The sequence below is a fragment of the Sciurus vulgaris genome (assembly GCF_902686455.1).
Source record: "Sciurus vulgaris genome assembly, chromosome: 1".
NCBI lineage: Eukaryota > Metazoa > Chordata > Mammalia > Rodentia > Sciuridae > Sciurus > Sciurus vulgaris.
Window position 1 is genome coordinate 19,339,841 of NC_136461.1, and position 27,577 is coordinate 19,367,417.

Consider the following 27,577-nt stretch of genomic DNA (forward strand, 5'->3'; position numbering starts at 1 on the left):
CGGAAAAAACACTTCCTGAACACCAGTCCCCACGCTGCCCTAATGCTTTCAGTAAGTGACGCGCTGGGCCTCCTGTCTGCTCAACTGTATAATGAAGAGAGGGGACTAACAAGCTCAAATGGCTTTTGCACTCTGATGGCCTAGCATTCAAGGTCATCCAGGTTCACGGCTTTCCTAGTAAGTTAGTTGACCTCTCTGGGCCTCAGGGGCCTCCTTTAAAATTGGTAATACTCTGCTGTCCTCACAGGGGCAGGTAGGACCATCTGCGACCATGAAGGCAAGGGGCCCAGGGGAGCAGGTAAGGCCAGCACTGGAGCATGAGGGGATGGTGCCTCCCTCTCCTGGCGCAGGACTTTCTCATCGCCTCTCACTGCCACCACAACATGCATCACTTCCAGCCCACGCCCTGAGAAGCAGATACCAGGGCTCTCCCCAGACCCTGCCCTGGGCCAACAGGGCACGCCCAGCTGGCCCTGCCTGGCTCCCTGATTATCACTGCCTTGATATTTTCACACTGGGCTGCAGCACCAAGAGGGAGCAAGACCTGGGGCACCAGGAGCCACTGTACCTGGTACCAAGCACAGTGGCTAAACACCTGGGAGAGGAGGGCCCACTTGGGCCTGCACTATGCAACCCTCACCATGCCAGATGCCTCCTGGGACAGAGCAGGTGAGTGAGGCCAAGGCCCCAGCCACACCAGTCAGGTGTTTCCAATTTTTGTTGTTGTTGTCATTCTTTTTAGTTATTCATAACAATAGGATTCATTTTAACATAATCATCAAAACATAGAATATAATTTGTTCTAATTTGTTTCCAGATTTCTTGACTTAGCCTAGGTTGCAACCTCAAAGATCTGGGGACCCCTCTCTATTCTCCTGCAGAAGCTGTGAGAATAAAAGATCAGAAGATCCAAATACGGAGTCAGAGGTTCAAGAAACAACTCAAATCCAGGCCTGTGGTGGCGCCTGAGAAGACAGGGAGGGACGGGAGGTGGAGTGTGGTGGGAGACTGGAGCCTTGGACATTTTATTTTCCTGTTTTTTTTTTTTTAGTTTTTGTAGTTGTAGATGGACACAATCCTTTATTTTATTTGTTTATTTATTTTTATGTGGTGCTAAGGATCGAACCCAGTGCCTCACACATGCCCGGCAAGTGCTCTGCCTCTGAGCTACAGCCCCAGCCCATCCTGGACATTTTCTTTGTGTGTATGTGTGTGTGGTAATGGGCCTCATGCATGCTAGGCAGGCATTCTGCCACTGAGCTACATCCCCAGCCCCAGCCCCGGGGACTTCCTAAAGCACCCTTTCTCCCTAGCAGGATGAGAAAGAAGTGGGCCAGAGCTAAATTGAGGCCCAAAGACTGGAAGTCTCCAGGGAGGTCCATCTCCCAGGAGGTGGAGAGCAGACTCCGTGGTTCAGTTCTGATTCGATTACTTGTCAGTTCTGTGGCCTTCCCTGAGCCTCCGTTTCCTCCCGTGTAAGACGACAGGGCTGGTTCACTTCTGAGGTCTCCTCCAGCTCTGGCAGCCCATGCTTTTACATGATAACTAGTGCGCATGCATGGCTTCCACTGTGCTTTGTACTTTCATATGCCTTTATCTCATTAAACCTTGTGACATCTATCCGAGGTGGGTATGGGTTCTATACATTAACACTGAGAACAAAGCTCAGGGCCTCGAGACCCAAGAATACACTCAGCCAGGATGTGCTGCCAGGTCTCTGGAAACCCAACCCTGGGTTCCACATGGAGGGAAGCCTGAGAGAGCAGCCGGCCCAGGGTAGAAGGCCCCCAGTGACTGGTTCCCAGGCTCATCCCAGCCTCTCCCTCCCGAAGCTGCTCCCTTGAGGCAAATAAGGGAACTCTTTAAAATATCAGGTTTAATTTAAAGTCAGTTTCGAAAAGAATATGGACATAGAAATTAAAAAGTTGATTTCACAGAAGTCAAGAATAGGAGTGGGTACCAGAGGCAGGGAAGGGTGGGAAGAGGGGGAGATGTAGAAAGGCTGGCAGGGTACAGCTGGGAGTGGGAAGCGGTCTAGTGCTCCACAGCATGGTGGGGTGACTATGGTCGACAGCAACCCATTTAATATTTCCAAGTAGCTGTAGAGAGGATTCTGAATGTTCCCAACACAAAGAAATGATAAATGAGGTGACAGACATGCCTGTTACTCTGATCTGATCAGGATATGTCGAATACATGTACTGAAATGTCACACTGTTCCCCTAAATGTGTACAGTCATATGTGCCAATTAAAAATAAAGTATATTCTTAAAAAAGAGTATGGACAACATGCTGGTTTTTATGCCAACTTTTTTTTTTTTTTTTTTTTTTTTTTTTAATTATAAAGAAGTTCACACCACTGTAGAGAAAAGTCCAGTCAGACACAAACAGTAAGAGACCTCAGCCCAAGGGGCAGGGGAGTGAAAGGAATAGGATTTGCTTTTTTTCTTTAACACTTATGTCATGTTTGGATTGTTTTCTTCCTTTCTCTGGGGAAAAAAAAAAAAAAAAAACCTGGGAGAAATTTTTTTGAGCACCTGCTCTGAGTCATGATTCAGTATTAAATACTTTACTATAATGGATTATCTCATTTAATTCTCACAAAAACCCTATAGAGTATAAGAATACTCAGAGCAGCTTTCTTCATAATTGTCAAAAAAGGGAACCAATTCAAATGCTTATCCACAGGAGAACCAGCCAACTGTGCTGCATTCATCTGAAGCAATACGGAACAGCAATAGAAAGAAAAAACCTCTGGTATACGGAACAACAAAGAGAAATCTCACAAATATGCTGAGCAAAAGAAGCACACACAAAAGAGTACCTATTGTATGATTCCATTTATATGAAGTTCAAGAACAGGTAAAACCAATTAATGGTGATAGATGACAGAAGAGTGTTTAACCCAGGGGAGTGTGGGGTGCAGACTAGGAAGGTCATGTGGGAACCCAGGTGGTACATAGATGTCCTTTATTTTGATTGGGTGGCAAACATGGATGTAGACATTTTAAAGATTCACTGAGCTGCACACTAAGATTAGCACACATGATGTGTATGTATGTAATTAATCAAATAAATGGAGGGGAGCTGGGTATGGTGGTGTATGCCTGTAATCTCAGCAACTTGGGAGGTTGAGGCAGGAGGATCACAATTTAGAGGCCAGCCTTGGCAACTAACTAGTGAGACCCTGACTCGAAATGAAAAATAAAGAGTGCAGTAGAGTGCACTATTTATTCGATCCCCAGTATGATTGATAAATAGATAGACAGATAGGTGGAAGGACAATTTTTTTTTTAATGGGAAAGAGAATTACCTGCAGAAAAATGACACTCGGCGGTCACAGAGTTGGCAGGTAGTGGAGCCGGGATTCAAGCCAGGTCTATTGGACTCTGATGACCTTAAGTTATCAGGCTACATTGAGCCCTGACTGCCCAGAGGGTGCCTTGAATCTCCACCTGCAGCGCCATGCAGGCCCCTCTGGAGGCCGCCGTGCTCCCGGGTTCAGATGTGGGAGCCACTTACTCCTGCAGTAAGCTAATCACTGGTCACTGTGCTTCAGGCCCTAAGTGGAACCAGGCTCCCCAGAAGCTTTAGCACCCTGAGAGCTGCCCTTCAGTCAGGGAGGCGAAATGGGAGCCAAAGTCAGCCCCCCACTAAAAAGCTTTGGGTGTGCGGGACATGGGGCAGGAGGAGGGCTGCTCTGTGCCACGAGAGGGTGCCCAGACATGCCCATCACTCACAAACAGGCCCTGGTCACATGAACGAGATTTCAGATGTGAAGGACCAGGGTCTTCAAGTCAGGTAACAGCTAAGCAGTACAGCGGGCCTGGGCTTGGCTCCAACAGCTGGCCCAACAGTCTGGCCTCTGGGCGACACAGCCTCACACTTTCCCATTAGGACCTCGGCTCCTGTTGATCCAGAAAAGCTAGATCCTGCCAGTCGGCCTCACCCTTCTCCTAACCAGAGATCAAGACCAGAGGAGTTGGAGGGACTCAGACTCGAAGCCACCTGCATCCTGCTTTGCATTCTCAGCCCTGCCCAGGGTTTGCTCCTTTTTCCTTTCCCCTCTCTGAAGGGAGCCACCTCCTGCTGCTTGGCACAGATCCCCCTCTCCCGCTACATCCTCTCCACTCTCCCCCCAACTCCTACACAATCCTTGTCCCAAGCCATTTCCTGCAGCTTCCCATCTGATCAGTTTCTTAGGAAGGATAATTATCCATGGAGGGAGGAGGCGGAAAACTCTTAGAGCCAAGAAAACTGGAAGAAAACTTCGTCTAGTCCATTCACCTGCCAGGATGGCCACTGTCCTAATCACAGCCAGTCAGTCATGCCTCCCCCTAAAACATCTGCAGTCCCCGCATCTGCAGGGGAGTCCACGCTCCTCTGCACTGAATCTAAGGCCTCCTTGATTGGTTCTAACCTAGGTTCAGATTTGTCACCAACACATTCCAAGCAGCAGCATCACCAAGACCCGTCTGCCACCAGGCCCACGCTACACTGTGCTGCATCCCTGTGCCATTTCGACTGCCTTGTACTTTAGCTGTTTACATGTCTGTCTCCCACACAAGTGTGAGTGTCTCAAGGGTGGGAACCAACTCCCACAGCTGCGCCCGATGCATCGTAGGTGCTCAGAAGCAATCTGGAAAGGTGGGACACCAGGGAAAGCCACCATCCTCTCCAGAAGGAACAGAACCGTTTCTGAGAGAATGGGGTCGGGGGAGGAGGGCCACTTGCATCATGGCAGAAGGGCCCAGGCTGGGGTTTGACAACCCCGGCTCTGCTACCAGCTGCTGCAGCCCTTGGGCAAGTCACTTCCGCTCAGGCCTTCTGCTTCCTCCTCTGTAAGATGAGGGGGCGGGCCAGGCTCTGTCACCATTCACCAAACATTCATGGGCCTTCCTGCTTGGTACGCTCCTCAGCGAGCTCATGTAACCTGCTTGGGTCCACATGGCCACAGATGCAAGGGCCAGGACTTTCTGTTCCCAAACCCTCATCTCCTCCATTACACTTTCTGGTCTCTGCACACTGTCTCTAGGTAATAGATATGGAAAATGAAAAAAAACCCAAGATAATGCGGCCTGGGAAAAGGGAGTGAGAAGAAGGCCATACAGTGACAGCCTTCTCCCAAGACAAATGTTTTCCAGATGCTGGCTGCAGACAGGGAGGAGGTGTTTTATCGCCCCTAAAGTAATAGTCTCTAGGAAGTGTTAATCTCCTTCAAAGTAAATCCTCTCCAGACACTTCCCACAGACCCCCCTACCCAAAAAAGTTCAAATTCCCGAGTACCCAAGGAAACGGATATATTCACTAGACCACCCCTTTCTTTGTTCAGTGGGTCATTTTCCACTAGGAAAGTGGGTCCACTGATACCATTTCCTCCCTGCATCCCCTGTTTGGGTGTGAAACTTTGTTCCTGAATAAACAGCTGAGATGATTTGTGAGGTTTGCATCTGGAACAGTCTTTTTGTGCTAACACTAGCATCCCTCTTGGCTCACTCGTCTGATCTCTGATTCTAGGTCTGCCCTCCCTGACCTCGACAAGCCCAGGTCATGCCATTGGGTTCAGCTGGGGAAAGCCATGTCCAGATCCTAGAGCTCTGTGGTGCCCCATCTCCCACATAAGTCTGATGACCATCCACCTGCTGACCCCCCTGAGACTGGGCAGGAGAAGGGATGGCCAGCAGGAGTCTTGTAGAGCCTGGCACCCCACCGAGCCATGTGCCCTTGTGGCCGCCATCTCTGCTCCAGTTTCCTCTTGCCTCCTTGGGAGCAGCTCTCCTAGCCTGGTGCTCCTGCCCCCACTGTTGGCCTGGCCAGAGATGCCTGGAACCTTTGCTGTTCTCTCACAAGCTTGGCTGGGGTGCTGGTGGGCAGGGACCTGCTTTGCTCATCACCCTGTGGTCAGCCCACAGCCCAAGCCAATTCCTTCCTCATCTGACTCCCAGCTATCTCCACGCTGGGTCAGACCACGTGAGACTGCTCCAAATCCTCCAAGAGCACTACACACAGCACATGGCATTGGCTCTAACACCCACACTACAGCCACAGGCCCCTTACCATTTGGCCCCTGCCTTGCCCTCCACTCTCACACCACACTGCCCCTCTTACCCACTCCAGCTTCCTCAAACACACCCTCCTCAGGGGCCTGGTCTCTGAACGTGGGATCCTTCCACCATTCAGCCATCTCCTCCGGAGCTTCTGCTGACCATCCAAAGTAGCCCCCATTTCTCTCTCACACTAATTTCCTTTGGAATACTTATCACAGCCTGATGTTGTCAGGTCCATCCACTGCCCCATGCTGGCATGCGAGCCCCCTGGCCTCAGGAGCCTCTTCTGTCTTGATCATGGCTGTGTTCTCATCATTCAGAATAGAGTCTGGCACTGGGAGAGAGGAAGCTGCCTGGTGTGTGCTCATATTAGCCTGGGTGACCAGGGAGGCCACTCTGAAGACAGGACATGTGACCCGAGGCCTGAATGAGAGCACCAGCCTGAGGCAGTCTATGGGCAGTATTCCAGGCTGGGGACAAGTAAGTGCCACAGCTGCATGGAAGAAAGGGCCTGGCAAGGGACACTGTGTCAGAGGAACACGGGAAGGTCGGCGTGGTTCAGGGCAGAGAGAAGCGAGAAAGGTGCAGGCCACATCTGTCTTGGCTTTCATCCTATGTTCATGAGGAAGCGTCTGAAAGGTCTTCAGAGGGAACGCCAAGTTCTGGTTTACACTTCTACAAACTCCCTCTGGCTGCTCTGTGGAGTTGATTATTGCAGGCAGCAGTGGAGCTGGGAGACCACTCAGGTGGCCATGGGAGTCACCATGAGATGATCATGGCATGGACAGGGACAGCAGGGGTGGAAATGCAGCACGGGGCAAGCCTTCGACTCATGTGGCTAGGCTCTCACCAGCCTGAGGAGTCCTGGCCACAGCCGCACCCCTCTAGCTGGAGTCTGGATGCTCAGCAATCCAGCTGAACCCACCTGCCCAATCTTGCTTCCCACTGATCCTCAACTCACCCTCCTGGCCCCAGCTGGCTGGGTGTCCTTCCAGGTGGTCACCCACACTGGCTGCTCTGAGACTCAGCTGCTGTTGTGACTCTCACCCACTCTGCCACCTCCCCTCCTCTTATGGGATCTGGTGAAGATTCCTGCACCACGGCATCTGCTTACTGCTCATCTCAACTACATTTAGCTGGTCCCTGGAGGCCTCCTGTGCTTTAAGCAGAGTAGCACAGCAAACACCAAGCACTTAATTATTCCCTAACTTAACTTTCCCAAGGTAACTGTAAGCTGGATGAAGGCAGACACCATGCCTTGCATCCTCGGGGTTGTCATAACAATGAGACATTGATGCCCCCTGTGGAGCCCTCAGCATAAGGTCAGTCACTGGCAGGGGCTCAGTTGGTGGCAGTTCCCTCCTCACTGACCACATAGGGTGACATCCATCACAACTGCTCAGCACTACAAGTGTGGCTGAGCACCTCTGTTTTCTTTGCTAGCCAAGCAGGTGGGTGAGATGAGTTCGGTGGACGGGCTACAAATATCCCAATGTGTTTCCAAAAGCAAAGGGCAAAGTTTCAGCGCAACCTCTGCTCTGCACGTTCTTTTCTCTGTGCCTCTCTCCAGTTCTCTCTCCATGTGAGCTGAGCAAACTCCTGCTTAACCTTCAGGACCCTGCTCAGGGCTCTGGGAAGACCTCCCTGAACCACGCCTCACAAGTCCCTCCAGAGCTCCAGCCCTCTGTGGGCCCCTGCTGTGGCGCTTCACGGCACACCATGAATGCGTGTTTACATGTCAGCTTCTCCCTTGAGGTTGGGATTATATTTGTTCACTTTCCATCTTCAGCACATTTATCAGCTCAAATCAATGTTTGCTGAGTGTAGGTCTCCACCCCTCCCGCAACTAAAGACCCAAATCAAACAGTTCAGCTCGGGCCCCACTGGTACCCCCACCCCACCTACTGGTGATATTCGCCCTACCCTAATGCCCTCCGGCTCACAAACTTCAACTCTCCCCTCATCTCTTCCTTTAGTTTAAGAAGGCCCGTGTGGCAGCTCCTGCTAAGTCCTCACAGTGCTCAGGACTTTACAGACCTTATCGCATTTGACTAGGGAAACAGGCTCAGGCAGGGTGACGCAGCTAGGAAGCGGCAGGACCTCCTGCCTTAACTGACACAGCTTGCTTGGCACTTACCGCAGCTGGGCCTATTTTTTAAAACCATTATCTGTTTTGCATAATTGAATGCTTTTACAGCTAGACATCGAGTTGTCATGTACTACTGTATTTACTCATGAAATGTTCTAGGCAATAAGTCTTGCTACTACAGCTAGGTGGTGTACTGTAACATAACTGCTATGTGGCAGAAATAGCACTGGACTTGGAGTGAGAAGTCCTGGCTCTTGCTTCTGCTATGCTGTCATCGCCTAACCCTCCCCTAACCCACCTAACCCACCTAACCCCTGAGTCTCAGCTTCCTCATTAATTAAAAAAAAAAAAAAAAAAAAAAAAAGAATAACAGCTGGATGCAGTGGTGCACACCTGCAATCCCAGCAGCTCGGGAGGCTGAGGCAGGAAAATCATGAGTTCAAAGCAAGCCTAAGTAAAAGCGAGATGCTAAGCAACTCAGTGAGACCCTATCTCTAAATAAAATATAAAATAGGGATGGGATGTTGTTCAGTGGTTGAATGCCCCTGAGTTCAACTCCCAGTATCAAAAAAAAAAAAAAAAAAGGCAATAATAGCATCTCCCTCAAAGGGTTTCCCAAGGGCCTGGGTACATAGCTCAGTGGAAGAGCACATGCTTAGCATGTGCAAGATACTGGGCTCGATCAACAGCACCGCCCTCCCCTCCCCCTGCAAAAAAAAAGAGTTTCCTGATATGTAAGGAAGTGCTCTACCTATCTTAGTGGTGTATTCATTAAAAGAATCAATATTCTTTACCCATAGCCACCTCACCCCGTGCTTAGCATCACTGCATATACAAGACACTAAGAAGTCAGTAGGTGGGAAAACAAGCCAGTGTTTCTCTTCTTCCTAATCCTAAAAGCCACCATTTATTTTATATGTGCCAAACTTCGTACTACCCATCTTACACAGGTGCTCTGAATTCTTCCAACATTCCTTCCTATTGTGTTATCCCACGTTATGGATCAAACTGAGACTCAATGAGGGTAAGTGACTTTCTAAGGTCACTGCCTCAAAGCAGTAGTGCTGAGCTTGAACCCAGGTCTCTTGGGCTGCAAAGCCTGGGCTCCTAACCACCATGCTTGTGAGCATGCTGGAACTGCTGGGGGACCCTTCTGCCCCAGGTAGAAGCTTCTGACCAGCCCAGGGAGCTCTCCTTCAAGCTTCTCATCGACACGCTAGCTATCCTTCATGACCTATCTCAGTGGTCACTTCATAAAGCCAAAGACCACAGCACCTTCTCTTGGTCCACTGCCTAGGTCCTATGTCTAGAGACCCCTGAGTTAGAGAAGAGCCCTGCCTCTGTCATTAGTTCATGTGTGGTCCAGGGCCAGTCTTCTCTGGGCCTCAACTGGAAAATGATAGGACTGGATCAAAACATCTCCACTTTCCCTTTGGGCCTGGGGCCCACAGGCTGGGAGAAGATTCTTTCTACCAGTGAAGTATTAGAATACTTTATACTTTCACTCCCAAAAGCAAGGTGAGAGCAGAGTGTAGGATCCTTGGTTCAGGAAACTGCAGAGGCCAGTCAGGGCTTCCTCGGGCACACCCTGCCACCCCAAGCCTACCCTCCTTCTGAGGCTGCCCCTTGAGTCTGCTGTCTCCAAGGTGGCTGTTCCCCTCACAGGGACTCGGAGGTGTGTTTGGGCCCCAGGCACTTTAAGAAAAAGGGAGGGAGACCTGAGCCACACCTGGGGTGCGAGTTGATTCACCGTGACAACCCAGCTGCCCCAGGGGGCAGAAGGGAAACCAGGTACCTTCTTGCACAGGGTAGGAGAAACCTGCTCATAGCTTTGATCCCCAACCCAGAAAAGGTTTTCTGTAGGGAGTCATTTGTACTTCTCTTCCCTCAGGACACAGCCTGCTTATTCTGAGGGGCTCATTCCCCTTTCCCTGAAGGTGTTCCACAGTCTCTCAGGCAAATTCCACTCATTCCAGGATCAAGAAACACTTTGTCCAAGGGGCCATCCCTTTATCCTTCTTCAATTTCCCACAGCACAAAAGGCAGAAGAACTTAACCTTTAGAACCTGTGGCTACTATGGGCCTTGTCTCCCTGGCAAAAGTCCACATATACAATCGACTCTTCTGGAGGAACCATGACTCTCAAACAACCTTAGAAATGTAGATGCCAAAAGAACAGCAGGTCGTCCAGGCCCTTCTCCCATCTAGGCCAGAATCCCTTAGCAACCACTCCTGAGTGATGCTCCTTTTCTCTCCTGGCCCACTTCTCTAGACTGTCTCCTTCCAGAAGCTTCCCTCATCTCTCCTCTGCTCTGACCTCCCCCACCCCAGCCTGAACCACACAATTACCTACTTGTGCTTTCTCCCTTGTGTGTTGTCTTACTTCCCCTGTGGGCTCATTTCTCCAAACCTGTAACCATGAGTTGGAGTTAGAGATGACCATGAACCTATACTCAAGAATTCTGTGCTCTGAAGCCAGGGCTCCAGGACAGCCCAGGCCTAACCTCAAAGGAAACGAGACTGTGGAGTTCCCCTCGAGTGCCTCCAGTCTGCCCAGGCCCCAACAGAGCAGGGGCTCCCCTGGACTGATAGGCTTCTTGCTGGAAAGCCCCCGGAGCTTTCCACAGTGAAATCCATAGGCAGGGGAACTAAGACCCAGGGAGGAAAGATAACTGACCATAGCCCACATGCAGGAAAGAGGAAGAGCTGAGACTAGGTCCCAGGTCCTGAATTCCCATCCTAGAGCTCTTTGCCTTTACCCAAGTGGCTTTATAAAAACCAAATTTGCCCTCAAGAACACATACTCACATGCTCAAATATGCATGGAGAATTTCTAAAAAGATGTACAAGAAAGGCTGGGGCTATATAGCTCAGTTGATAGAGTGCTTGCCTTGCAAGCACAAAGCCCCGGGTTCAATTCCCAGCACCGCAAAATAAAGAAAGAAAGAAAAAAAGAAAGAAAGATGTACGAGAAAGTTAACAATGGTAACATCTGGAGAGTATAACAGAGGGGACAGTGAAGGAGGTAAAGAGGGAGACTTTCTTTTCACTTTAATTCCCCTCTGTACTGTTGCTGGGTTTTACTCTGCTGTTTTGTTTTACAAGTTGTATTTATTCATATAAAAATAAATCTACCAGCTAGGCATGGTGGTGCACACCTGTAATCTCAGCAACTCAAGTCAAGAGGCTGAGGTAAGAGGATCACGAGCAATTTGGTGAGACCCTGTCTCAAAAATTAAAAAGGCAGTAGCTCAGTGGTCAATGTGGTAGAGGGCCACTGGGTTCCTCAAAAACAAAAAACCCTACCATATAAAACAGATTCTGGCTCCAGTACACTGATAACACACAAAAAAAACAAAGACAAAACTGTGCACAGTGTCGCACACCTATAATCCCAGCAACTCAAGAGGCTGAGACAGGAAGATCACAAGTTCAAAGCCAGCCTCAGCAATTTAGTAAGGCCCTAGGCAACTTAGCAAGACCCTGTCTCAAAATAAAAATAAAAAGGGTTGGGGATGTGGCTCAGTGATTAAGTGCCCCTGGGTTCAATCCCTGGCATACACCCCACCCCGCCTCCAAAAAAAAAAAAAAAAAAAAAAAAAAAAACCCAAAGACAAGCCATAAGTAAACCTGTACAGGTACAACTATAAATTAACAATACTACCTTCTTATACAGTTTATGGCCACTGGTCTCATGAATTCATGGTCACAGTGCAGTTTATGGCTTGAGAAATCTTCTCAGGAAGAGCTTAATTCAATTAGACCTCTCAGCGACTCCCTAAGGAAGTTCTGGTATCTCACTTTTACTTACACAGATTGAGGGCAGACCAAACAGACTCAGATCTTCCCAGAGAGACCCCACCCAGCCCAAAGAGGATGCCCTTGCAGACCCTCCATTAGAGCCAGGCCCAGGAGGGAGGTGGCCACCACAGCACCACTTAGACACCAGCTAACGCCTAAAGCACCAGTCTATGAATGTCACTTTGGGTTAAACTCCCTGGCCTGGAATTCGGCCTGGCGCCAGAGAGCCTCTGGACCCATTTCTCCCTCCTCTCAGAGCAGTCAACCTGGTTTCCTCTCTGTCCCAATCTCTGCATGGACCCCACTTCCACACGGACATCAGTCAGGTGCTCCTTCGTTCATTCACTTCCTAAATATTTGCAGAGCCCTTGCCCTGCGCCATACACAGATAAGAAAGTGAATGCACAGGGCTGGGATGTAGGTCAGGGCCTAGCATGGGCAACCCTGGGTTCCATCCCCAGACCCTTAAAAAAAGAAAAGAAAACCAAACAAAACAAACCACCCCAGAAAGGGAACACAAAGGCCCTGTCTTCCAGGAGTTTACATTCTTATGGGAATTAGATACTAAGTATAGCCCTCTTAGCCAATCCCTTCCCTCCTTCAAGATCCCTCTCAGGTGCCACCTCCTCCAAGAGGCCTTTCTCTAACCACCCCAGCCCTCAGGGACCGCTGGCTCCCTCTGAACCATGCCTCTGCCAGGAGTCCACCTAGCCCTCAGCACAGATCACATCTTGTCTCAACTCGTCTCATCTTGTCTGGTCCTAAGCAGACTGGAAGCTCCTACTGAGCAGCTCCTGAGTTTCGCTCTTAGTTCCCAAAGGCCACAAGCTGTTGCCAGCTTGCCGATTACAGTTGCCACGCCTCCTCAAACCTGGCTTTTGGCCGCTTAGTCCCAGTTGGCCAGCACAAAGACGGGGTCTTCTTGGGTTTTACCTGGTGCCCAGCAAGTGCAATGTAAGTGTTAGCTATTACTGTTCTGGTGAACTTGTGGGATCTGCCTCACAGCTGTGATGTCACCCCTCCGTCTCCAGTGGCCTGATTTCAAACAGGCTCAGCATTGGGTGGAAGGCCCAGTCCAGCTTATAGGTAAGAATCCTCCAAGAGCCTGGGAAAGAAAAACCCTCTCACCCTGAATCACAGTCAGTGTTACCTAAGGACACACCTTTGCAGGAAAGAGCTTGCTGGGATAATCTGGGGAACTCCAGATTTGTGGCAAGTAGTATTAGAATTCATGGCTCAGGTCTGGTCTAATAAAGCCCAAAACTGGCCCTGCATGTTGGATGAGTTTTAGAAGGAAGGAAAGGAAAGCAGCACGATTCCAGGGAAGGGGGGTAGCCCACTGATCCAGACCCAACCTAAAACTTAGTTCAGTTAAAATTAGATTAGCCCATAAGATTAAAAATACCCACATATAATCACAAGCTGCCTTAAAGTATCAGTTGATGTTTATTGGCATCTAAAGAGACGGTTTGGCCCAGTGTGGTGTGTGCAGACAACCTTGGGGAGACACGTCTGACTCAGACATTTGCAGGGGGGGTGAGCGCTGTAGAGGCGGCCCACACAGGCGATGGATGACTCAGGAATAACCCAGGTCCCAGCCTTGCTGAGCACGGCTTCTCGCCTGCCCAGGAAGGAAAGGGGCGAAGCGGGGGTGGGGGGGCAGGTAACGGGAGGAGGAGAGGAGGGAAGGTGGCAGGCCATCCAGCTGTGTACAGCTGTGACATCTCTGATACTCCTGTGTGTTCAGGAATACCACTACTTCTGAGATGGGAAATTTTGTCACTGTAGGACTTGAAGTAGGTCACAATTTTTTTCCCCAAACCCAAGAAGTGATCAACAGAAAACGGCCAAACCTGTAAACCTCTAGAATGATTACAGGAAAAATTAAATTTCTAAACTGGAATGATGGCATGATGATGAAAAGAAAGGAGGATCCAAAGTCAGACATATCTGGGCTTAAACCCCAGTATTTCCTAGCTGTGCAAGTACCTGACCCAATCTCTGAAACAGCTTAATAAATGGTAGCTAATGTTATTAACAAATATTTAACAAGCTGGGTGAGGCTGAACATACCTGTAGTCCCAGCTGTTCGGGAGGCTGAGGTGGGAGGATCACCTGAACCCAGGAGTTTGACATTAGCCTGGGAAACTTAGCAAGACTGTCTAAAAAACTTTTTTTCCTTAAACAAATACTAAACAAAAATATTATAAGTTAGGAAAAAGGAGTTCAGAGAAGTTGTATTTTGCCTAAGATCACACAGCTGGGCAGAAAAGAGCTAAGATCAGGGTTAGAGGTGTAGCTCAGTGGTAGAACACATGCTTATTAGCATATATGAGGCCCAGGGTTAAAAAAAAAAAAAAAAAAAAGCTGGGAGTGGCGGCACATGCCTGTAATCTCAGCAACTTGGGAGGCTGAGGCAGGAGGATCTCGAGTTCAAAGCCAGCCTCAGCAACTTAGTGAGGCCCCAAGCAACTCAGAGATACTATGTCTCTAAATAAAAAATATTTTTAAAAAGTGGGGGATGGCTGGGGATGTGGATTAGTGGTTAAGGCCCCTGGGTTCAAACCCCTGGTACCAAAAAAAAAAAAAAAAAAAATCTCAGATCTCTTGCTTCCTCACTCCCAAATTCCCCCTCCCATTCAGAAAGTTTTCCATTGTAACTCATTTTCCCCTGCCTCTTCTGTCTCTTCTAGAAAGCCTACAACACTTGGAGGGAAAGAAAAAGCCCTCCACTTAAAACAAGAGCTATGAGAATGACCTTTCCATGTGACTTCAGCCCTCACTCTTCACAAAAATGCAGGTGTACAGGAAGCGTGTTTAAGAACTTGCTGCTGATCCAGCCAGGGCTCCAGACTACCCAACTCTTTCAGTTCTTCCCTCCCACAGGAGGTGTCCCTCCTGACAACCATCCAGGCTACCAATGTGGGTATGTCTGGTCATCTACTCTCCTCAAACCCCCCTGGGCTGGGCACATGTCTGTAATACTAGCAACTTGGGAGTCCAAGGCAGAAGGATTGCAAATTTGAGGCCAGGTTCAGCACCTTAGGTCATAAGCAACTTGGTGAGATCCTGTCTCAAAATAAAAAAAACAGGGGCTGGGGTTGTGGCTCAGTGGTAGAGCACTTGCCTAGCATATGTGAGGCACTGGGTTCAATTCTCAGCACCACATATAAATAAATAATAAAAGGTCAAAAAATTTTTTTTAAAAATAAGAGAGCTAGGGATACAGCTCAGTGCAAAGTGTTCCTGTGTTCAAGCCACTTAAAAAAAAGAAAGAAAGAAAAAAAGCCAGAGCACAGAGGCGCATGTTTGTAATCTCAGCAGCTCAGGAAGCTGAGGCAAGAGGATGGCAAGTTCAATGCCAGCCTCAGCAACTTAGTGAGACCCTGTCTCAAAATAAAAAATAAAAGGGGCTGGAGATGTGGCTCAGTGGTTAAGCACCCTTGGGTTCAATCCCTGGTACAAAAACAAAGCAAAAATATAAAAAACCAACCAAACCCCTGTGGATCTCTGGTTCCCCTTGATTCCTGCCCCCAACCCTCCACACACATGCTTTCTTTCTTTCTTTTTATAGTGCTGGGGATTGAAAGCAGGAGCACCCTACCACTAAGTTATATCCCCACTCCTCTTAATTTCTTATTTGAGACAGGGTCTCACTAAATTGCCCACACTGTCCTCAAACTTTCCACCCTCCTGCCTCAGCCTCCTGAGCAGCTGAGATTACAGGCATGTGCCACTATGCCCAGCACCCTAGATCCTTACAATAACCCACCATGTTATCTAGGGAGGAAAAAGGATAAGACCTTAGGTTAAAAACCAGGGATCGTGTCTTTCGCAAGTTACTTGCTAAGTGACCTCAGGTAGGCCACAGTCCAAGACTGTCTCCTAAGATATTTAAAAAAAAAAAAAAAAAATTAAATCCTGCACATGAAAGGGTTTTAGAAACAAATTATAGCACTAATGAGAACGGCTACTAAACTCCCCTGCTTATAGGGCTAAAGAAAGTTGCGCCACCTGCTCCCAACACAAAGGCGCTCTCAGGGAATTCTGTTGGGCCCTGAGGGTAACCAAGAGCAGCCCAGTACTGTTCCTGCTTAGGGATAAAAGGTCATAGTCACAAGGTTTGCCCCCCACCCCCCAACACACGCACACAACTTTGTCACTCCCCTGCCCAAGAAAGGAAGAAGCAAGCGCTGCTTAGGCAGCTAAGAGGCCACCACCAGCAGAAAGGTGGCAGGCAGAGAACCTGACCACATGATTTGTGCATACCTACACAGATGCAGTGACAGAGGACAGGCCCAAAGCCAGGTGCAGAACACCTATACCTTTTCTCAGGCAGGGACAGGGTTCCCACTATGGACATCTGCCCACATCACAGAGGGAGCCCTGCAGTCCCCAAGTGCAGGTGCATTAGGCTGGGTACCACTTGGCACAGGGCCATGTCCATCTGCTGAGGGCAATGTGAGAGGCAGGAGATGCAGCTGCACCCCTCCAGGAGGCTGTGCCAATACTCGAACAGAAAATAAACAGCAGTTCAGCATCACTGAAGTTAACCCCTGAGCTGTTTCCTCGTCTGCCAAACAGAGAGCCTTTATCTCCTATGATTTTAGTAGGGATTAAATGAGATTACTCTTACAAAGTGCCTGACACTACTCTGTAGATACTCAATAAATGGTAATTATTATTAAAAACAACCCTCCACCCCCAACAGAGGAGATGTCACAGGACAAGCTAGGCCTAATGCCAAAGCTGTGGATAAACAATAAGGGAGAAGGGTTCTGAGGAGAAAGGAAAAGCAATTGCTGCAGGCTAGAGTGGGCAGCCAGGACCTCCCAAAAGGGGAGGGCTACAGTTTGAATCTTCAATGTCGCCCAAGGGGCCACGTGTTAAAGGTCCCCAGAGTGGTGATATTGGCAAGCTGTGGAAACTTCAAGAGGTAGGGCCTAGTGGGAGGTCTTTAGGTCATTAGGGGTGTGCCCCTGAAAGGGACTGTGGGACCTCTACCCTCACCTTGCCCTCTTTTCCTCCTCCTCCTCCTCCTTCTTTTTCTTTTCTTTTTTCTTTTTTTGGCACTGAGGATTTAACCCAGGAGTGCTTTACCACTGAGCCATATCTCCAGCCCTTTTTTATTTTTTATTTTGAGATGGTCCCATTAAGTTGCTTAGGGCCTTACTAAATTGCTGAGGCTGGCCTCAAATTTGTGATCCTCCTGCCTCAGTCTCCCAAGTTGCTAGGATTAAAGGAGTGCACCACCATGCCCAGTCCTCTTTTTCTTCTTGACTATGAGGTAGGCAGTATTGTACGCCATGCATTCATGCCATGATGTGCTATATGACCATTAGCCCAAAGCAACGAGGCCAACCGATCATGCACTGGAACCTCCAAAACCATGAGCTAAAATCAAAACTTTTTTCTTCATAAGTCTATTATTTCAGGTATTTTGGTATAGTGACAGAAAGCTGATTAACACAGGAAGGAATGTGAAGGGACCTAAAAGTCATTACAGTGAACTGGGCAAACTCAAATCTATCTCCACCTCAGTCTTAGAAAGTGGAAACAGCATCTTCACCTTACTAATTCAAGAAATGAGGTACGTGAACCCCACAGTCCCAGTCACACAGGAACCAAGAGGCAGTGGCAGGGGTAGATAGCCCAGGGTTTCTGACCACATCTTTCCTTTATACTAGAGCCGGATGGACTGGGTTGGCTGAGAAAGAGGAAAGGCAAACCTTGTGGGTGCTCAGGTGAATGAAGTCCAGGCCACCTGACCAAGCAAGGCTCTCCAAGGGCCCTGGCTCTCTCAAAGACATACACACTACACGATCCCTTCCTCCCAAGCCTCAGCTGACCTCCCTCCCACCATTTTTTTTTTTAATATTGTTTTAGTTGTCAATGGACTTTTATTTATTTATATGTGGTGCTGAGAATCGGACTCAGTGCCTCATACATACTAAGCAAGCACTCCAACACTGAGCTACAGCCCCAGCCCATCCCTCCCAACATCTTGCAGTCAAGTGACTGTTTTTCCAAAGAGAAAAAGGATGCTTCTTTCTTTTTACTGAGTCCCATCTGGGTTGGGTTTTGTTTTGTTTCGTTTCCTTTCGTTTGTTCTGGGGTTTAAACACAGTGGTGCTTTACCACTGAGCTACCTCCCTTCATCTCCAGCCCTACCTTTTTTTAAATCTTGGGGCAGGGTCTTGCTAAATTGCTGAGGCTGGCCTCGACCTCAGGATCTTCCTGCCTCAGCCTGCCAACATGCTGGGATTACAGGCATGCCATTGTGCCCAGCCCATCTGGGCTTCTTGAGACAACTTCAAGGTGACCTTCAAGTCGTTACTTCCTCTCTCCTTTTGCAAAGTAGGAGAGGCAAGCTCCAGCCTCATTTTTACTGGAAATCAGTTGCTGGATCTGATATTCATGCATGTGAAGTGGGCAACAATGACCTTATTTCCCCTGCTCACAGACTTCTTCTAAGGAGGAAATGGCAGGATATATTTTACAAAGACCAAAACCAAAAGTGCTATAAGATGTAAAGGGACAAAAGAAGCCTTTTTTGTCCCTGTTCAGAAGACGAGATGAATACCTGCTTTATGGGCTTCTGGGCCTCTGCTAGCCAGGAGTTCCAGGTCAGGAATATGGGCAAACAACAGGGGTGCTGCCAGTGGTGAGCTGGGTGAGGCTCTCCCTCAGAACAAGCACTGCCCCAGGAGTCAGATGAACTGGGACAAAGCAGAATCCATGCAGGAGCCAAACCACAGTATGGGAAGCAGGTGGGGAATGGCCCTCCCCTTAAGGCTTAGGGAAATTCTCACAGTTCTCCCAATGTCTAAATCCCCCTCATGCCACCAGCACCTCCCCACTGAGGAAAGGCAAGTATCCCTGACTCCTAGAGTTTGTTTGTTTTTTTTTTTTTTAAGGTCCAGAGAAGGAAGTGATTTGCCTAATGTCACCCCTTGAGTCCAAGTTAGAAGAGAATCCAGAGGCATCTATTATTCTAGAATGGCAGATTTCACCCTGCCCCTCCCACACCAGCCTCTGCAGGAGTCTCCTTGAGACTCTGCTCCATGATTAGGATAGGAAGGAAAACTGCACACAGCACTTTCCATTCTTAAAGGAGGGGTTCCTTGCAAGGGAGGCAGCTGCCAAAGCTGACAGAATGAGGGCTTCACATAACTCCTGCCCACGCTGGGGTGTTGAGAGAACAGAGAACAGGTAAGACCCTGAAATAGGCTCACAGGCTCCTGGGTATCTGGCAGTGCAGAGAGCATGGTGTCAGCCCCCAGCCCTATTCCCCAAGGCAGTTGGTACCATCTCCCCTCCTCCCATGACCAGCTCCGGAAGACAGCTTAAAGGAAAGAATAGTCAGTTGGATACACCCAAAACCTTGAAACCTTTAGGAAGAACATCCAGTGGCAACCTAGGGTTGAGAGATTTGTCATCCTCTTGCCTGGGAGGGAGACTATAGGAGGCAGGGACACATCTGCCCTGAGTGGGTAAAATATTATAAGAGGCAGCCGCTGCTCACTGAGCACTCCCTGTGTGTACAAAGTCAGTTTTACATGCATTAATTGATGTCATCATCACATCAGTAGCACTACAGCTAGATATCATTATTCCTTTTTCCCCCCACAGTGCTGCAGTTGGAACCCAGGACCTTGCACATGCACCCCCTGCCTTTATTTCCCATTTTATGCATGGGGAAACTGAGGCTCAGAGAGCATAAGTGGCAGAGTGGTAGCTGAATTCTACCCTGCAACCTCAACTCAAACCTCAGTTCTGCAACACAAAGGTAAAGGGGGAAGAGAGGAGACATCTGAACAGGAGCCCTTCGGATCTTCTGGCCATCTTTCCTTCCCCTCTCTTTACTGAGATGGCCAGATGTTAGTGCTCCTGTTTTCAGAGGCAGAAAAAAAAAATGCCTTCCAAGCCAAAGACACAGCCTTTTGGAACTGTAAAGGAGATCATGCCCATCCTCCTCATTTTACAATGGGAAAACTGAGGCCCAAGGTTAAGTGACTTTGCCAGGGTTTCACTGTCAGGGGAACAGCAAAAATGTCAGACCTGGAAAGGGTCACAAAGATCATCTGCCTGGTGGGAAGCATGACTGGCCCAAGGTCACAAAGGGAAGATGAATGAGAAGCTGGGTTTCCGGACTTCTAGTCTGATATCCTTGCCACAGCACCATCTCTGCTCTCCAGCTGCCCAGAGTCCTGGGCCCAGCACTCTGGTGGTGACAAAGCAGGCCAAAACCAGCCTGACCCCATTAGGTCAAGCCACATCAGGCCTGCAGGCAGAAACTTCAGACTGCCTAGAGTGGAATCTCTGTGGTCATGCTGTTGTCCCACCAGCAGGCACTGGGACCCTTAGTCTAAGTGCCAGCCCCCAGTGCCCCAATATAATGCCCAGTGTGGTTGGAAGGTGAGGGAATTAGAGGGAGGAGGCAATTTATAGACAGCATTTGTGAGGTCTCTTCCTGGTCTCACACAAGCAAATGACACACCATGGTCACGTTAGTGTCTTACAACAAATTCAGACACAAGGTTTAATGACTCAATTGATATGTTCAGAGAGCAGTTAAGATTCTCGCCCATTTCACAAGTGAAACCTGCAGAAAAGGCCCAAGCTATTCAAGGTCATGAATTTATGTCAGAATCAGTACACATGGTTCCCCTTGTCCAGTCCTTGAGTTTTTCCAGGAAGCTGGCGACCATCAGAGTATAGGTGCTGATGGCCCAGCTCCATGGCCAGGCCCAACCACTGTGACTGGCTCAGCACCAAAGCCCTGCACCAGGAAGCCAGCTCCTGGATCTATCAAAACAGAGGCACCAGTTCATTCCTGCAGCACATCCCAGAGCCTGCCTCACACCAGCCTGGCATCAGCTCTCAGCTCCTGCATGTCCTTGGGATAGCCGTGAGGCTTCCTGCCAAGTCCCACAACTCTCCAAGCCCCCAAATCAGGCAAAGAGGGGAGCAGAGTCCCAGACTTCATGCCTTCCATAGCTAGCTGGGGGTGGGCTGAAGAAGCAAAGGCAGCTTGCAAAGCCCCTCTAGACACCTCTTCCAGGAATTTCTGGGCTACACAGGCTCTGGGGAGCTCCACCAATCACCCAGCAGAATAGGGTGCTCAAACTGGGCAGTGAGCCCAATTCTCTGGGAGGGAATATTTCAAAGTCTCTTCAGATCAGGACACCCCTAACCCTTCTCCCTCTGCCTCTCCTATGAATAAGTGGACAATGTCAGCCCAGTCAGCAGCACCTTGAGACAGGACCAGACACCAACCTGGGGTAAGCTGGGATCAGACCAAGCCTCAACCTCCCCGACTCTTACCACCCCCAAAACAGCCTTCGGAAATTCCCACTAACTGTATAAAGGATGGCACTACTGTACCAGAAATTGACTCAGGGGCTTCTGACCAGCCTGGGCTGGCAAAACTGACAGATAACATTCTGGGGATCAAGGAAGGTGAGACTATGGGAACCCCTGATGTTCTACCACACTTCCATGTATCCTTGCACCCAGGTCTCTGCTATACCTACACTCCTCAGACAGGCCAAGTAGAAACATACTCCGTCCTGGAACACCCTCCAAGGAAGCAGGTAATAAATTGTACTGGATGCTGTTGATAGAGCAAAAAGTGTCACTTGCTGGAAGATACTTCTCTATGTCTCACACATAGCTGGAAGCCTGGCTCCTCTCTGGTCTGGCTCATTCAGAGGAGACCTGCCAGGTCTGGAAGCTTTGCTGAAAGTACCTAGTATCAAAAGTGTCCCATCCTTGAATCCTGCTCTCTCTCCCATGCACGATGTATGTCCCAATCTTGACAGGCCTCAGAACAGAGGCCACAGAGCTGGAGTTTGAGAGAAACCAAGATGGCAGGGTGCAGGCTCCCTACATTACAGAAGTAGTTCGGACCTGTAAATCCTGGGCAGTCTCAAATGGTAAGAGTTGGGGCAAGAAGCTCACTTGTCTGGTGGCGGTGGCAGTGGCAGCAACAGCAGCATCAAGCAAATTGGACTTACCTATCTTCATGAGGCAGGCCAGCAGGATCCACAGAGAGATCTCAAAGGGCGTGCGAACATGTGAGTAGTCAATGCCCAAGACTGGAAAGGCCTTTCGCGGCTTCATGCCATGTTCGGTGACAGAATGGTTAACAGGGCGGCTCTCTGGATGGGGTGCCTCCGGTGGGGCAGTGGTGACATCCCCAATTGAGCGTTCCTGTGGTGGCTCGGACCCTCCGATGGTGCTGGCATGGCTCCTGAGAACAGGTAGTAGCCCCACCAAAGCCACCGCCACCAGCAAGGAGGGGAAGATCCGAAGCGAAGAGGGTCCCCAGAAGCCAGACCACCAAATCATCGTGCTCCTCCCTCAGCCCAGCAGGCCTCAATCCTTAGTAAGTCAGAGTAAGACCTGGAGCATGGGTTGCAGAGAGGGAAGCGTCTGGAGCAGTCTCTAGGAAAAGTTCATGTTTTAGAGTATTTTCGTAGAGGCCGTCTTCTGAGGGTGGAGGGGGGCGAGGTTTGCAACTGGACTCCGAACTGTGGGAAGAGGGACAAGGACCCAGAAGGGACCACAGAAGACCAAAAGGTCTGGAACTCCAGGCCAGGGAGAAGGGAATGGGAGGGACTGCACCCTAGAGAAGGAGGAAGGGGCAGGATAGGCTGGACCCCGGGCAAGGGAAAGGAAAGGAAAGGAACTGGGGACCTCTGGCTGCGGAAAGTGACTGGGGCGCTGGGACTCCGCTAGGGGTAGGGGTAGGGGACCTGAGCTAAAGGAAGAGGAGGAAGAAGGTGAGACCCAGTGCAAGGAAAGGAGAGAGAGGGCTGGAAGCCCAGCCTGCGAGAAAAAGTGAAGCAGCGGGAAAGCGGCCGGGAGCTTCCCCACCCAGGGGAGGGCCGGGGTCCAGGAGCACCCGGCTGAGATTCCGGGGAAATGGAGGGAGGCGGAGGGAGGCGGAAGGAGGAGGCAGGCGGCCTGGCGGGAAGGTGCCTTGGCGCCGGCTGGGGTCGGCTCGCTGTGGGCCAGCAGCAACACGCCCCTCCTTGCGACCCCCGCGCGTCGCTGCGCTCCGCCCCGGCCCAGTTGCAGTCCTTCCACCGCTGGCTCCAGCTCTAGCCCCGACCTCAGCCCCGGCGGCAGCGAACTGATGCCCGGCTAAGCCAGGCGCTGCAATTTATAGGCACCAGAGAGCAGCCGGCCCGCGGGCTAGAGGGACCTGTCAGCGCCAGCTCGGTGCAGCGGCCCCTGTCGCCGAGGGAAGGAAGTATTGCGTAGGAAGAGGAACCCGAATCGGATGGGGGAAAAAAAAAAAAAAAAAAAGTTCAGAACCTACAGATTCTAACACGGGCAAAATTCCGTTCTGTTTATAAGGATCTTTCACATCTACATCCGAAGTCGCATGAAGGCTTCCCAATAAACCTGTGAAGGATACATTATCGTATGTATCTGGTTACCATGTGACCTTGAGCAAGTTATTTGGACTCTGACAACTTTCTAACCTGCTAAGGACATAGTACTGGAATGGTGGAATCATTGGAAAGCCTTTTTTAAAATACCATTACTATCCAGTAGTGGTGGCAGACATCTGTAACCCCAGCTACTCAGGTTACCAAGGCAGGAAGACTGCAAATTGGACGCCAGCCTCAGCAACCTAGTGAGGCCCTGTCTGAAAATTAAAATAAAAAATCAAAAGGGCTGGGGAAGTGATCAGTGGTAGGGCGCCCTGGGTTCACACACACAAGAAAATTACCAAATACCATTACCTGGGACTCACCTTCCCAGATTTAAGTTCAGTTGCTCCACAGTAGTGCCCCCACATGTGAAGTTTTTTCCAAGTCTCTAATGTGCAACTAGGCTGAGAAGTTTTGTGGAATAACTGAATTGCTGTCCTATTTTATAGGAGAGTAAATTAAGGTAAAGAAAGTCAAAGTGACGAACTCAAGATCACAGAAATCTCAGAGGGGGTAAGTGTAGTTTAATAAATGTTTTCTGGGCTTCTTAACCAGGATTTGTGCTGGATTCTAGCAACACAAAATATAAGACATAAGATAATAAATTGGACACAGCAAGGGCTTCTGAGTTGGTTTCTTTACTGAGTTATAGTTACCAAGATTGCACAGAGGTAGTTGTTCTGTGATAACTCATGGAACACGCAGAGTGCATGTTTTCTCTAGCTAATGCTATCCTTCCACGAAAAGGTATATTAAAATAACAGTAGAGTGATATTATGGGAAAAAATATTAGACTGGGTTCTCTGCACCTCACATTTTTCAGATATAGTTTCAGTCATCTAGAAGATGATAAAGAGAGGGAAACACATTCAAAAAAGGCCAGGGGGAGGGGTAGATGTGTTATACAGAAGCAGATGAAAGAATATCAGCTTTTGAATGGATAAAGAAACTGTGATATATATATACAATGGAATATTACTCAGCTATAAAGAATAATAAAATTATGGCATTTGCAGGCAAATGGATGAAATTGGAGAATATCATGCTAAGTGAGATGAGCCAATCTCAAAAATCCAAAAGGCGAATGATCTCACTGATAAGCAGATGATGACACATAATGGGGGGTGGGAGGGGAGCAAAAATGGAGAAGGAGGGACTGTATAGAGGGAAAAGAGGGGTGGGAGGGGTGGGGGGGGGAAGGAAAAAATAACAGGATGAATCAAGCATTATTACCCTATGTAAATGTATGATTACACAAATGGTATGCTGTTACTCCATGTACAAACAGAAACAACATGTATCCCATTTGTTTACAATAAAAAAAAAGGAATATTAGCTATAGTAGAAGTAACCAAAGAGAGGAACAATGTTTAGTTCAAGGATCAGAATAACGACCATATTGCTGAGCATGGTGGCGCAGGCCTGTAATTCCAGTGGCTCTGGACGCTGAGGCAAAAGGATCACAAGTTCAAAGCCAGCCTCAGCAACTTGTTGAGATCCTGTCTATAAATAAATAAACAAACAAACAAATAAATAAAGGGCTGAGGATGTGACTCAATGGTTAAATGCACTTGGTTTCAATCCCCAGTATCAAAAAATAAAAAAATAAAAAACAATAATGACAATATCGCCTAAAAATTATTCAGCCCTTGATAGTTCACAGTCATTCGCCCAGGTTTATTAACGATCCAAGTCCTGTTGCATAGTCAGGGTCAGTGTATAGTGGTGATGATTCTCATCCCCATTTTACAGATGATAAACCAAGGCTCAAAGACACAAAGTCATTTTCTCAAGGTCACACAGCAATTAGGAAGCTGATCTAGGGTTTAAGTCAGGCCTCTGACATCTGAGTCCACTGCTCTATCAAAATACCACAGGTTCAGGGTAGAATAAAGAGAAGAGGGAGAGGGTAGGGCTAATGGAAGAATTTTCCAGAGGTGTCCTGGGGCCAGAACCCTGAGACTTGCAGTCCTTTCCAGTCTAGGAAAGGACTTGGTGCACTCTTATTATTCTGTCTGATGGGGGCCAGCCTGGGAGGTAGCTGATCCCCAGAGGACAAGGAAATGCCACCTTTGAGATCCATGGCCTGCAGAAGGTTATAAAAATATGATAATACCAGGAAATAGTTCTTGGGAGAAACCACCTGAGATAACCTGTGGTTAAGGCCCAGCCCCAGGGTGGTGAAAGGGGCTGCCTAATGAAGACACATTAGGCACGTTGTCTGGGTCCAGACCCAGCACCACAACTCACCAGATGTGGAATAAATCAGTCTCTGTTCCACAGCTTCTTTCTTCATAATGGGGAACAGTAGTAACTGCCAACTGGTGCTGCTGTGGTGAAGATATTAACCAATGAACACAATCTCTGGAGCAGCATCCAGTAAACTCCATGGGTATTTGCCATCATTATCTTTGCTTGCAAGTACAGAGGGCCTGTTTACTTTTGGGGGGGCGTCTGGGTCCTGGGGTTTTAACGCAGGGCAATTTACCACTGAGCTACATCCCCAGTCCTTTTTATTTTGAGATGGGAATCTCACTGAATTGCTGAAGCTGGTTTCCAATTTGCAATCCTCCTGCCTCAGCCTCCCAAATCTCTGGAATTATAGGCATGCACCACTGCACCCAACCGAATTTAACACTTTGAAGTAATTATATTGTTGTGTGTTGTTCGTGTTAAATGAGTTATGTTGTTAAAAGTAGTCAGATAAAATACACTAGAGACTGGGAATGTAACTCAGGGGTGGAACACTTGCCTCTCATGCATAGAGCCCTGGGTATGATTCCTGGCAACAAAGTAAAATAAGAAATGAAATCACTGCAGTATTTGTAACCTTTTCCAGCATATCCTCATATTTATTTATTCATGTATGTATGTATGTATGTATGTATGTATCAGAGATTGAACCCAGAGTTATTTAACCACTGAGCTACATCCCCAGTCCATTTTATTTTTTATTTTTAGACAGGGTCTCACTAAGTTGCTGAGGCTGGCTGGAATTACAGGCATGCACCAAGCAAATTCTCACTTTTAAACCGTTCCATGCCCACACTGTTCTTGACTCATAGAGGCCATGTCTCCACAGACTCTTCCTCCTGTTGATCTAGGACAGCCTCAAGATTCCTAGCCCTTGGCACCATCAACCCCTGCTGAGGTCATGTCTGCTCCCCAACCTCTCATTGAATTATTTTGTTACTAAACCAGGTTCAGAGGCTCATCCCATGGAACAACCAGCATCCAAGAGATAAGTAGCCAAGGAATGGAGAAGAAGGAGCTTTGCTCACAAATCAGCTTCTCAACTCCAAGGGAAAGAAGGGTTCCAGACTAGGAGAGTAATGATGAGGGAGACGGAGAGGCCGCGAAGGGGAACAAGGGGAACCCTTTAAGGAATTTGGATGCCACCACTTGTCACTCTTTGCATGGTCTGGTGTTTCTGGTCATGATGGCTGATAGGTGTCTTTATCTTTAAAGTGGGGGTGGAGGGTGGGGGTGAGTTGTCAAGTCTAGGTTTAGTTAATATCTCAAATAAACAACATGTTTACATGCAGTGCTGAGTAGAATCTGATCCAAAGGTTAAGGCAACAAAGGAGACAGACACAATAGCAATAGAGGCCAAGTCTTCCCCTCCCATTCTGGTCAGTCATTGGATGTCTGCAGACCCAAGTGAAGAGTCATTGTTTTCAACAAAAGCAACCTGCAGGTCTCTGAAGAGTAACCTAGACAACTGTCATCATAACCCATTCAACAGAGGGGTGTCTACAGCATAGTTAGTGGGAGACTGATAATGTATTGCCTAGTCACACGCCCTCCAAAATTAGTGATTTTTAAAGTTAATTAGAAGCAAGTAAAGCTACAGGGTTTATTTAGTTTTTTCCTTGGTAACATTTTCACTAAAAGGACTGAGAATGTTATGGAATTGCTGTAGCTATGATATCAACAGACGCATGCCCAATAATGCATGGCACTGGGAAAAGATCCACTAGGTCATAATTTTTTTAATTTTCAGTAGTGCTAGCTATTGAACCCAGGGACCTGCATATGCTAAGCAAGTGGCCTAGGGCTGAGCCGTATCTCTGACCCCAACTTGGTTACTTAAGAGCTGTGCATCGTGGGTTCACCTTGTCCGATTTCTGTTCTTCAGTTTGTTCAGGTATAAAAAAGTTGGATGGGGTCAGCCTTGTAAGTTTACTGCAAGG

At 48.6% G+C, this 27,577-nt stretch overlaps 1 protein-coding gene and 1 pseudogene across 2 annotated transcripts in view; one reads left to right on the top strand and one right to left on the bottom strand.

Annotated features, from left to right (window-relative positions):
• SLC9A1 (solute carrier family 9 member A1) overlaps positions 1 to 23,088 on the bottom strand; it is a 54,075-nt gene extending 30,987 nt beyond the window's left edge. The window contains exon 1 of the mRNA XM_079109848.1: positions 21,957 to 23,088. Coding sequence (XP_078965974.1) covers positions 21,957 to 22,290 — 334 coding nt within the window. The 5' untranslated portion in view covers positions 22,291 to 23,088. The remainder of the gene's footprint in view (positions 1 to 21,956) is intronic.
• The window catches only part of LOC306646602 (14-3-3 protein sigma-like), a 229,410-nt pseudogene extending 202,863 nt beyond the window's left edge, over positions 1 to 26,547 (top strand). The window contains exon 2 of the transcript XR_013766820.1: positions 26,536 to 26,547. The product of XR_013766820.1 is annotated as a 14-3-3 protein sigma-like (transcript). The remainder of the gene's footprint in view (positions 1 to 26,535) is intronic.
• The last annotated feature ends 1,030 nt before the right edge of the window (positions 26,548 to 27,577 follow it).